The sequence below is a fragment of the Seriola lalandi genome, unplaced genomic scaffold (genome assembly GCF_002814215.2).
Source record: "Seriola lalandi dorsalis isolate HSWRI2012SDOR001 ecotype SW California unplaced genomic scaffold, Sedor1 jcf7180002054666, whole genome shotgun sequence".
NCBI classification, from domain to species: domain Eukaryota; kingdom Metazoa; phylum Chordata; class Actinopteri; order Carangiformes; family Carangidae; genus Seriola; species Seriola lalandi.
Genome location: NW_019525219.1, coordinates 157,635 through 169,177, shown reverse-complemented (window position 1 = coordinate 169,177; position 11,543 = coordinate 157,635). Strand labels below are relative to the sequence as shown.

General features: G+C 44.2%; 1 protein-coding gene across 1 annotated transcript; it reads left to right on the top strand.

Annotated features, from left to right (window-relative positions):
• The first annotated feature begins 119 nt into the window (after positions 1-119).
• On the top strand, positions 120-11,497 carry marveld2a (MARVEL domain containing 2a). The gene is given in 10 exon segments (XM_023421181.2): positions 120-178; positions 2,832-2,923; positions 3,864-4,832; positions 5,591-5,743; positions 5,746-5,810; positions 6,753-6,788; positions 6,945-7,105; positions 7,643-7,814; positions 8,691-8,741; positions 9,431-11,497. Coding segments are annotated over 8 exon segments (1,710 nt in total). The 5' UTR covers positions 120-178; positions 2,832-2,923; positions 3,864-3,880; the 3' UTR covers positions 9,551-11,497.
• Positions 11,498-11,543: the final 46 nt, after the last annotated feature.

Here is an 11,543-nt window from a genome sequence, read left to right as displayed (position 1 = left end):
CAGTTTGCAGCCTCCTCAGGTGAGAAGCAGTTGCTCTGAGCCTTTGCGAACAGGTACACTGCGCCTCTGTCTGGGTGACGTCAGAGGGATGGGCAGGTCACGTGATCGTGTCCGAGGGGGGGGGGAAACCTGTTAGTGAAATGGGAGAGAGGGAGACGGGGAGAAGGAAGCGAACAAGGTAAGCCAGCCCGCAGACTTTATTTACATCCAGCTTTCGGAAAAATATCGATTAGCAATCGTGGATTTTAATTTTTTTTTATTTTTTAAAACGTGAAGTTTTTGTGTCGAAAAGTTGGCGGTAAACGTGACGTTACGTGAGGTTCCTCGAGAAAGAGTTGAACCTGTTCAACCGTCGCTGTGATCGGACCTAACCAGTAAAAACAGACGACATGTTGGGAAGTAAATTTAATTAAAAAAAAAAACACCTGCAGTGAACAACATGGAGAAAGATAATGAGTTTAAATAGAGTCAGAATAAAGTGTTTAGTTGAGTGTGTGTGTGACCGAGTCCTCTGGCTGTGTGCCCGCGGAGGCAGAAGCTCCACAGGTCTGTTATTAGGCCCAGAGCTGGATACAGCTTTACTCACGTATTGTACCTTTAATATTATTTCAGTGGTGTGTTGACTTTTTAAAAAAACTCTTCACATAGTCAGCACGACAACATTTAAAGGTCCCATCTAGTCTAAAGGTAGATATCCATGTGTAGATTGATTATAGATCAGGTGTAGCTTCTATATTAATACTGTGAAAGTATCAAAGCCTCAGTCCACAGAGAAATGCACACAGCCTGTATTCAGAAACTGAGCCTTAAAACCAGCCGTCAGGACTTATGGAACTTTGTGATGTCACAACAAAGCAGTCACCAAGCCCCGCCCACCTGGACCCACCATCCAAACCTTTACAGGATTTGGTTTCTCTGAGTTTTTACCTGAAATCTGCTTTATTTTTATTGGATCACTCAGAAAACAGTCAGCCAATCAGAAGAGAGGCTCAGAGCCTCCTCTCTTCTGATTGGCTCACCGACCTGTTATTACTAGAGCTCCAGAGAGAAGCCTGAGAGAGGAGATGTAAAACTACACTGAGACGGTTTTTGGTTCTTAAAACCACAAATATACCTTCTTCTGGATCAGCACTTCAAAATAAAAGTTTAAAATATGGGACCTTTTAACTGTGAATCACTTTTAATATATTCTACAGGCACAGTCTGCTACAGCTGCATCTAACAATAAATTAAACAAAATGCATAAACTCCTAATTGGGTCACACAACACTGAGGCCTGTTTTCATTCCTTAATAACTGGTGACAGGTGAGGCTGAATCCAGAATCCAGGGCTGAATAATTAATCTCATAATCAATCTATATTTGAAATCTCTATATTCAAATCTTAGGAGCTGCAATTTTTTCATATCAGTATAAATGAGGCATTGTGCTACAGAGACGTCCCGACCTACAAATCATACTCACACCTGTCTCTCCCAGTAACAGACTGGTTTACAGCCCGTCCCGCACAGGAAAGTTTATGACCAGCAGACACATGATCAGACCGATCCCTCGTGGACACGGTTAAAGTCTGGACACATCTGTAGACGTTTGTCAGGGCGGATCAGGCCGCAGACAGACTCTCTCCCAGGTGACCTGAAGGCGTCACGCGGACCGAGGAGTCGTTCTCGTCCTATATTGTTGTGAATATTGTGAAGAAGCTTTGTCACGTCATCGTATCAGAGCTGAGATATTTCTAGAGTCTGATATTATTGTAACAGAGCAGTTTCCTGATAATACGAGTAGGCGTCTGTTTTTCTGACTCAGCGTGATGATGTCATAAATAAAGAGTCTGAAGTCCCCCTCGGTGTGAGCTGCTATCCTGGTGTGAACTGTTCCTGAAGCAGTGAAATCACACACACACACACACACGTACGACTTCTTGTTTTTGTAGTTTGAGAAGATCAGACTCGTCGTTTGACTTTTTGTCCTCCAAGCTCGTGGCTCAGGAGTCGTCAGCGCCGTGCGGCACCGTGCAAACAGCTGATTAGTAACAAACGATTAGAGATTAGATGATTATTCAACTGACAGAAAATCAGGTAATCCATGAAGTGATTCAGTTTGATCTGAGGATTTGCTGCTTTTCTAAAATAATATTCTTAAATGTCTTTTGAATTCCTCATTAGTGAAGGACTTTTTATTGTTTGGCTTGTTCCTTTTTTAACTATCTAGTTATTATTTTCATGATTAATCAATTAATTATTTGGCCAATAAAACATCAGAAAATGGTGAAACTTTGGTGATTAAGCAATTGTCAAAACTTGTTAATTTTCTGTTGGTCCACTAATCAATTAATTGACAAAGTGTTTTAAGTTCTAGTTAGCTCTGCAATGATTAGTCGATTGATCGATCAAAAATAAATCAGCAACTGATTTGGTTAATTCGGTTCTGTTTATTATTAGTTAACGTTTCTATTCTATTAAATTGTTTATGTTTTGTAGGTTAAAAACCTTCCGGCACTTTGGCCATTGTGCTTGAAAAATAAAATAGATCCAGACAAACTGACATTCTCACCTCAGGAGCTGTTTTGTAGCTGTTCTGGAGCTCTCCATCATATCACATGATCTTCATCAGCAGATGAAATATGCTCAGGTGTCTGGAAGCTGTAGATCTTCGTTTTCTCTCCGTGCACTTTAACGACTTCTCGTCCGTGTTGGCTCAACAGTGGCGAGTCAAGAGTTTAAATCATGACCGTGAAAAGAAAGATTTCAGGCCGCTGCAGTTTAGAGGATCCACTTCATCTTCTCTCTTAAATCTCAAACCTTTTTTGTTTTCTCTCTTTTCTTTTTCAGGTGATTCCCTGGAACAGTGCACGTTCATAGCAGGTTTGCATTCTCACCTGCAAGCCAATGTAAGTCGTGTTGAGTGACTGCGTGTGAAAGAGGTATTCAAGCATTGCTCATATTATTATTATTTTTTTTAAACCTCTCGAGATCAAATCCTCTTAAAGAAACGGGGTCTAAGGGGTTGACGGGATGTTAAGAAAAGTATTTTTGTGTCAGTCGAACTTCCCCTGAATGCAACACGTGAGCTGTTATTACGGCGACGGGGGAAATTCGACCTGCGGCACAAGAATGCGTTCTTGACTCGGCTTGCATGGAGGACGGTGGGATAACATCTTCACTCATGAGCTCCGGGTGACGGCTGTTTTTCTCTGGTGACCTCAGGTTTCTGGAGTAAGACGACTTTGCATGAATGTCGGTCTGAATGTCTTAATTTGAATTTCACATCAGTCTGGGACGTGTTTTTTTTTATCTTTTGGCTCCTTCCTTTTTCCTATTTCCTCTTTGCCCACTCAGCTCTGTCAATGATTTGAATTGATGATAATATTTTAGCTGACAGAGAATTAATCAGCAGACTCTGAGAACTTTGGTGTTTCCTGTAGCTTTAACGATCAACCGATCAATCAATCAACCTTTATTTGTACATACAAAGAGCTTCAGTAAAACAGCTGAAAATAAAAGAGGACAAATTAAATTATAAAGCTGACAATGAGATACAATAACATTCATTTAAAAAACTCTAATAACATTAGCAAACAAATTAATAATAAAGTAATAGATAAAAACAATAAATTGATACAATGAAATAAATTGAATTAAGTTTGTTTAAAAAAAAAATTGTTGAGTTTACTGTAAAATAAATAAAAAAGAAGTTTGATCTTGATTTTTAAGAAGCTGAAACCAGAAAATATTTTGCATTTCTTCTTTAAAAATGACTTTAATGATTAAACAATTATCTGTAATCCTTATATAGTAAGTAGCTAACAATACTGTGTGTGTGTGTGTGTGTGTGTGTGTGTGTGTGTGTGTGCGCGCTCTCAGGGACCATCACTATCCTCATGTCCTATGGAGGAGGCTTCAACGGACGCACTGAGCGAGTCCGCCAGGCGCCCCACTATGACCAGGTGCCACGAGGCTCCTTATCCCGAGAAGACTCCTACGATCTGCAGCCGCTGAGAGAGCAGAGGGCGCCTCACCTCGCTCAGAGCGCCGACCCCCTCCCGCCTCCGCCTCTGCCGGACCAGCCTCCCGTGGGGCCCGAGTTCGATCCCAGCGGCAGCGAGGGCGACACCGACCCGGACCACGACCCGGCCATCGACATCAAACCGGTCCACCGCTTCATCCCGGACTCCTGGAAGAACTTCTTCAGAGGAAGCAACCGCAGCAGTAACCAGCCGTGGTCCATGACCTCCTCCTCGTACAACAACAACAACAGCACCACCGAGGGCGTGCGCTGCTCGCCGCCCCAGTCCCCCTCTGTTCCCGGGTCGTACCGGGACCCCTATGGCGGCTCAGGCGGCAGCTACAACTCCAGGAAGGAGCTTCTGGAAGTTCACGATGCCCAAGAGTCTGTGTCGGGCCGCACCTACCGCACAGGCCTGACCTACAGCGAGCGGGTGGAGGAATACCATCAGCGCTACGGCTACATGAAGTCCTGGGGGGGGCTGCTCAGGATTCTGGGCTGCGTGGAGCTGCTGCTGGGGGCGGCCGTGTTCGCCTGCGTCTGCGCCTACATCCACAAAGACAACGAGTGGTTCAACAGTTTTGGATACTCGTCTCCTGGAGGAGGATACGGAGGTTTGTACGGTGGCAACTATGGCGGGAGCTACTACACGGGCCCCAAGACGCCGTTTGTGTTGGTGGTGGCAGGACTGGCCTGGGTGGTGACTGTGATTGTTTTAGTGCTGGGGATGACCATGTACTACCGCACCATCCTGCTGGACTCCTCCTGGTGGCCTCTGACGGAGTTTACCATTAACCTGGCTCTGGCGGTGCTCTACATGGCAGCAGGTGGGTAACAGCTGGACACACAAACCTTTTCTTTGGGCTGCAGCAGGCGATTACTTTCATTATTGATTACCTCTGCTAAGGAGGTTAGATATCTTCAGCAGGATCACACAAAACGTAATGAAGCGATTTGCACTGAACTTAGTGGAGGGATGGAGGATGTGTCAGAGAAGAACCCGTTAAAATTTAGGGCTAATCTGGATCATTTACCTTGAATTTGACTTTTGTTTCTTCAAAGCGCCGTTCTAACTATAATTATAATTTCCCCACACACCAAAGTGACATCTTGAAATGTCTTACTTTGACCGACCAACAGTCCAAAGTTTTCTCTCTTTAGATGATCAAAATATTGTTTTTTTTTGTCGTTGTGTGGAGTAATCATTTACACAAAGAGGGAATTTGAACATCTGCAACATGCTGTTTATTCTCTGTGTTTGTTTTATATTGTTTGTGGCACTACGGAGAAGTTTCCTGGCGTAGCTGTGCAATAACAAATAAAGACATTCTATTCAATTCTACTCTGAAGCCTCATTGTCTTCACAGGATGAGGACTGAGATTCGTCCCTCGTCACTTATATGAAACTGATTTGGGATCGTGTCTCTTCAGGGCCTGAGAACTTTCTGATAGTTGAAATACTTTAGTATTTCTTCCACCTCTGCTGGAAAGAGCAGCTGCTGTGTTTTAATAATGTTTCAGTTCTCTGAGCAGCACCAACAAATGTTTCTGATCCATTCTGGCGTGTTTGGTGTTTGTTCACCAGGCATCGTCTATGTCCGTGACACGACCCGCGGAGGGCTCTGCTCCTACCCGGTCTTCAACAACGGCATCAACGGGGCGTTCTGCAGGACAGAGGCGGGCCAGACCGCCGCCATTATCTTTCTGTTCGTCACCATGGTCGTTTATCTGATCGGAGCGCTGTGTGTCTGAAGCTGTGGAGGCACGAAGCCGCACGCAGATACCAGGAGCGGTACGGCCAGGAGGTAAGATCTGGGGCTCGGGATTCCTCGGATTCACTCAGGAATTCTTTACACACACACACACACACACACACACACACACACACACACACACACACACACACACTGCAATGCAACAGAAACCACATCATTTGCACACAGGCTCACAGCTGTGGTGTAGTGAGTAGGTGAAGTCTGTGAATTCGTGTGTGTGTGTGTGTGTGTGTGTGTGTGTGCTGCAGGGAAATGAGGTGTACACACAGGTTAGTTTTAACTACGGACTTGTTAGATTGTGTTTTGACCTCTTAAAGGAATAGTTCACTAGTATGAGAAATATGTGTATGTGGTTTCTTGCTGAGAACAGCTTCAGCTCAGCGTCACACAAAGACTGGAAACAGGAGGGAACGGTTCGCCTCGCTTGCTGTTTCCTCCTGTTTCCAGTCTTTGTGTGACGCTAACCGGCGAATGACATTGATCTTTCTTACCCAACTCTCCACGTGGCAAGACGAAGCTTCTGGCCCAACATCTGCCTGGGTCCTCGGCCCCGAGTCTGGCCGATATACTTCCACATCTGGACCGATTCCTCCTGTGATGACAGCCAGGGAGATTTTCTGTGTGTGTGTGCCAGCGTTGATCCAGATGTGGAAGTAGCACCCGACAGTCATGCTGTATGTGGGCCGGACTTGGGCCGAGGAACCTGGGCACACATTGAGCCAGAAGAAGAACAATATGTGGCCCAAGTGTTCACCTGAAGAAAACGGTGAACTGTTCCTTTAAGAGACCAAAACTGAACACTGAACTGTGTATCACTAAGACTAGCCCAGAGTGTTAGCTTGTCTTAGCATATCTTAGTCTTTATGCTAAGATGCTAAGCTTAGCATCTTAACTTCTGGGTCTTCTGTGTGAAGCTGCATCTAATTATTAGTTATCAGTGGGATAATGTTTGTCTTTGTTCTTTTCGCACAGATGCAGCCGTCCGGGATGCGAGCTGCACATTCACTGGTAAGAATCCTGCAAAGAAAAAATAACCTAACGCAGAGCAACACGTCCAAACTGGTGACAGCATGAAGGCTGCAGCTCGTTCCTCTGTGTTCAGAAGCTCAATCTCCACATTTACTTTGACCCGGTTTGTGTTTCTCTGTTGTCGTGTGTCCGCAGGATTTTGTAGCTCCCGCTCCCAAAACTGCGGACCAGGTGGAGGGCTCCTCCCTCGTCCTGGTCAAAGCTCCTCCTCCTAAAGCCGTTCCAGCAAAGATCCTGCAGGGAGCCATACCGTCAGGACACATTCCTAAACCTGTCGTTGTGCCCGACTATATTGCGTAAGTGATGCAAAGAAAAACTTTCTTTAGCAGATTACATTTTGTTAAAATCTAGAGTTACGAACTGGGAGGAGCAGCTGGTTTTTATTTCCTGTTCAGAGCTTCACATACTGTTTGTACAAGACACAATCACTCTGATACAATAAAACCCAAAGGCACAATAAAAGACGCAGGTAGATAAAGACAGACAGGTGAGAACAAGGTGACAACAGGTGACAGCAGGTTTCAAATTACACAGACACTGAGGGCAGAGCCGAGTGCTAACGAACCATTTCTTTAAAGAAGTCTAAATTGTGAAGGAAACTAGGACTGCTAATAATGATTTTTTTCATTATTGATAAATCCACCGATTATTTTCTTGTTTGATTGATCAGCTGTTTGTCTATAAAATGTCAGAAAATGATGAAAAACCAGCAGGTTATAACTGTCAGAAGAAACCAGAACAAATACACACCTGAGGAGCTGGAGCCAGATCATTTCAAATGACTCTAAATGATTGACTGTTGATCGACTAATTGATCCCCCCCCACAATGCAGGAAGTACCCGACCATTCGGACCGACGAGGAGCGGGACCAGTACCGGGCCGTGTTTAACGACCAGTACGCAGAGTACAAAGAGATCCACTCGGAGGTGCAGGTGACCCTCAAGAAGTTTGATGAGATGGACGCCATGATGCGCAGTCTGCCGCAGCACCCGACCAGCCAGACGGTGATTGTTCACACACACACACACACACACACACACACACACGTAGAACCTCAGTGTTGGTTTCTATCTGTTCTTCATCTTTTCTCTTTCACTCTCTCCACACTGAAGTCTCGTTTCTCTGAATCAAAGCTGCGTGAAAGTTATTCTCCTTTGTGCTTTTTCAGGTTTTATATTTAGCTTTCACCTTTTATTTCCAGATATGTCGATGCTGTTTAAATTCAAATTTTAACTCCATCAAACTTTTGACACGTAAGGATCAGTTTTCCAGGCACCAGTGTGTTCTTTAGTGCTGTGATATTTATTTTGTTCCTGTGATATATATTCTCTTCTGAGGAAAACACTTTTATTTCCACACCACTTCAAATCAGCACATGCTGCTTTCAGCTGCTTGAACCTGATTCAAGTAAAAACCAAACACCGCCTGATGAATACATGTTTCACAGAGCGTGTTGGGGCTGAACCCAGTAAGCAGCCATTAAAATAGTCTTCCAGCTGTTTCCATGAAAGTTTCTGCAGATTCATCTTTCCCAGACGATGCGTCCTAACGACTTTAGTGATAATCAGATGTTTCCTCCTGTTGTTATTTTGAACCAACCCACGTGTTTGGGTTCATGTGAGCGCTGAGGAAGCATTGTGATTGCGTGTCTGAGATTCTGCACCCAGCCTTTTTTTTTGTTGTGCCTCATTTCCTCATCCTTCTAACTTCCTCTGTTTGCACTTCCTGATCGCCGCTCTACTTCCTCTCCACCCTCAAATTCCTTCTGTGCTCTGAGTCCGGAGCGCCGACGCTTCACAGCAGCTGATTTTCAAGCTTGTTTAAAGGTCGTGTGACGTAAGTTCAACACGTTGTCCCTCTCTCTCTCTCTCTTTCTCTAGGAGGTTGAACGCATCAGCAGAATCCTTCAGGATTACCAGAAGAAGAAAAATGTGAGCTGATTGTCATCTCCATATTTTCCAGATACTCTCTGTAGCAGTGTTTTGTTTTTCTTACCGCTCATGTTCCAGGTTCTGTATTATCTCTTCAAACATGGACATCTGTTCCCCACAGAACCTTAAAGGGATAGTTTGGGTTTTTTGAGGTGGGGTTGTGTGAGGTAGCAGGGCGTTCCCCCGTCAGGAGACCTGACCCGGGGGCGGGGGCAGAGCGGCAGAGCGCTGTGTTGCTGTGGGCGGGGCCACCAGAAAAAACATGTGTTAGACACTTGTAAAAAAACGCCCAACGAAACAATCCGATTCCCGTTTAAATGAAGCTTCATGTAGAATATTTTTCTTTGGCACTGCATTTTTTTTTTTTCAACCGCTGAACTACTGCGGCGTACGAATAAGGAAGTGCAGCATTTTTAAAAATGCAGTGCCAAAGGAAAGTGACGTTTTCACGGGAAGATAAATCGCTGAAAAGAGTTTTTACTGGCGACTCCTTTCAGTGGAGAACAATGGAGCGCTGGAGTCTATCAGGTTTCAGATGCACGCAAATCATATGTCAGTAGGATCAATACATTCATTATCACCCAGTGTGTAATAGCCGTCATATAAGAAACTGCTCCAGCAGCTGAAATGACGGTAAATGATCATTAAAGTCTGAACCCTGAGTTTTTCTTCTTCTTCTTCTTCTCCAGGACCCGACGTTCCTGGAGAAGAAGGAGCGCTGCGAGTACCTGAAGAGCAAACTGTCTCACATCAAACAGAAGATCCAGGAATACGACAAAGTCATGGAGTGGAACGACGGCTACAGCTAAACCTCCGAGGCGCCTCCGCCCCGACAAAGACAGAACTAAGAACTGATGCTGACGGAGAAAATAACATTTTAACTGGAAACACTGGAAACGAAACCAGACCACAGGAGCGCCGAGGGAGGGGGGGGTCAGTCTGGGAGTAAAACATTTATCAGCAGTTCTGTTTGTATGTGTTTGTTAAAACCCACAAGTAGAAGCAGAAGGGTTGAATGTTTTATGCTTTTTGGGAAATTCACCGGAGGGTTGATCAGTCTTAACTCTCTCAGCAAAGACCTCCGAGCTGCTGCACGCACCTCTACAGCTCACAGGTAACAGGTTATACATTGTTCTGGAGTAGAAATGACAGTTAGCCATTTGACTGGGTTTAATATGCCGGATTATTTTCTTTATAATCCTCCATTAAACATCAAACTGTCATTTTTTTATTCGTCTGCGTCGGCGACAGTCGGAGCCGGAGGCAGATTGTTTTCAGGTTGTCCGTCCCGTTTCTCATGGACGTGATCTCAGTAACACCTTGACACAAGTTTTTCAAATTTGGCACAAACATTCACTAGGAGTCAAGGATGAACTGATTCGATTTTGGTGGTCAAAGGTCAAAGGTCAAGGTCGCAGTGACCTCACGACACACAGTTTTGGCCTCTTGAATGTGGTATCTTAAGACCACCTTGAGGAAATTTAGATTTGGCACAAACATTCACTCGGACTCAAAGATGAAGTGATTGGATTTTGTCACGGTTCAAGGTCACGGTGACCTCATGTTCTTATGAATGTGATATGTATCGGGAACGCCACTGTGACCTCACAAAACATGTTTATACTCACAAGTTCAGACACTGATTATAACACAGTTTAACTCAATTCACTATTAGGATGAAAATGAAGTGATGACGTTTTATATCCAAATGGTCAAAGGTCACGGTGATGTCATAATGTTCTGTAAAAACACTTGTGGCCAGTATTCAACGCTGTAACTCAGGAAGGAGCGATTGTGACTGTATTTCTAGTTACACTAAAGTTTTTGTACAGATCAAACAGACAATGTGATGGTGAGCTTTAGAGGTGCTTGTAGGCAGCTTGCGCTAGCTGTTTCCCTTGGTTTACAGTCTTTGTGCTAAGCTAAGCTAACAGTCTCCTGGCTGCTGACAGATATGAGAGTGGTATTGGTCTCAGACTCATGGATCCCACTGTGTGTGTATATAATGTGTGTGTGTGTGTGTGTGTGTGTGTGTGTGTGTGTGTTTGATACTGTGACTGTAATTGTAGTTTAACCACTTCATTTCCCAAACGACTGGAATCCGACGTGAATGTTTGCGTGAAGCCGGTGGGAGATGTTGTCAGATGGAAGAAGGGACAGAGAGGAAATATAAAATATGCTGCATTATTCCTGTCCAGGTTTACCTCCTCCTCCCTGCAGGTCCGCCCACCTGTCTGTCAGTCTCCGTGTTTGTCAGCTGTCTAAATAAATTTCCCAACTTCCCAGCCTGACATGAAAACCACTGCTTGCCCCGATAAATCCCGTCTGAGCTGCTGTGAGGATTGTTTTAATTTTTATATGTAACTGAATTTGGAAATATACATGATACATGTCCTATTGTGACTTTGTCCCTCCATTTCATAGATTAAACATTTTGTACTTTGTCAATTAAATCAGTGCCTAAACATCTCCATTTCACCTTCTTTCATACTGTAAAACACTGAACCCTCAAATGCCGTCATAAGATGTGTATTTCTCTTACGTTAGCGAGTAGAACTGTAAATATTCTGCTGTAAATGTCCACATACTTTCATAATTGAAGTGATTACTTGGTGCTTTCTGTCCTCAGATTACAGTTCTGCTCATCCACCGAGTCTCTGCTGCTTTTCCATCAGCAGGTCGATTCTTCTTGAAGAGAGACCTCTGTGCTCTGTAAGCTAAGATAAATAAATAAACTGTCTAAATAATTAACATAATTCATAACTGTTACAGGTTTTTTTCTTCTGCTAGCCCTCGACTGAT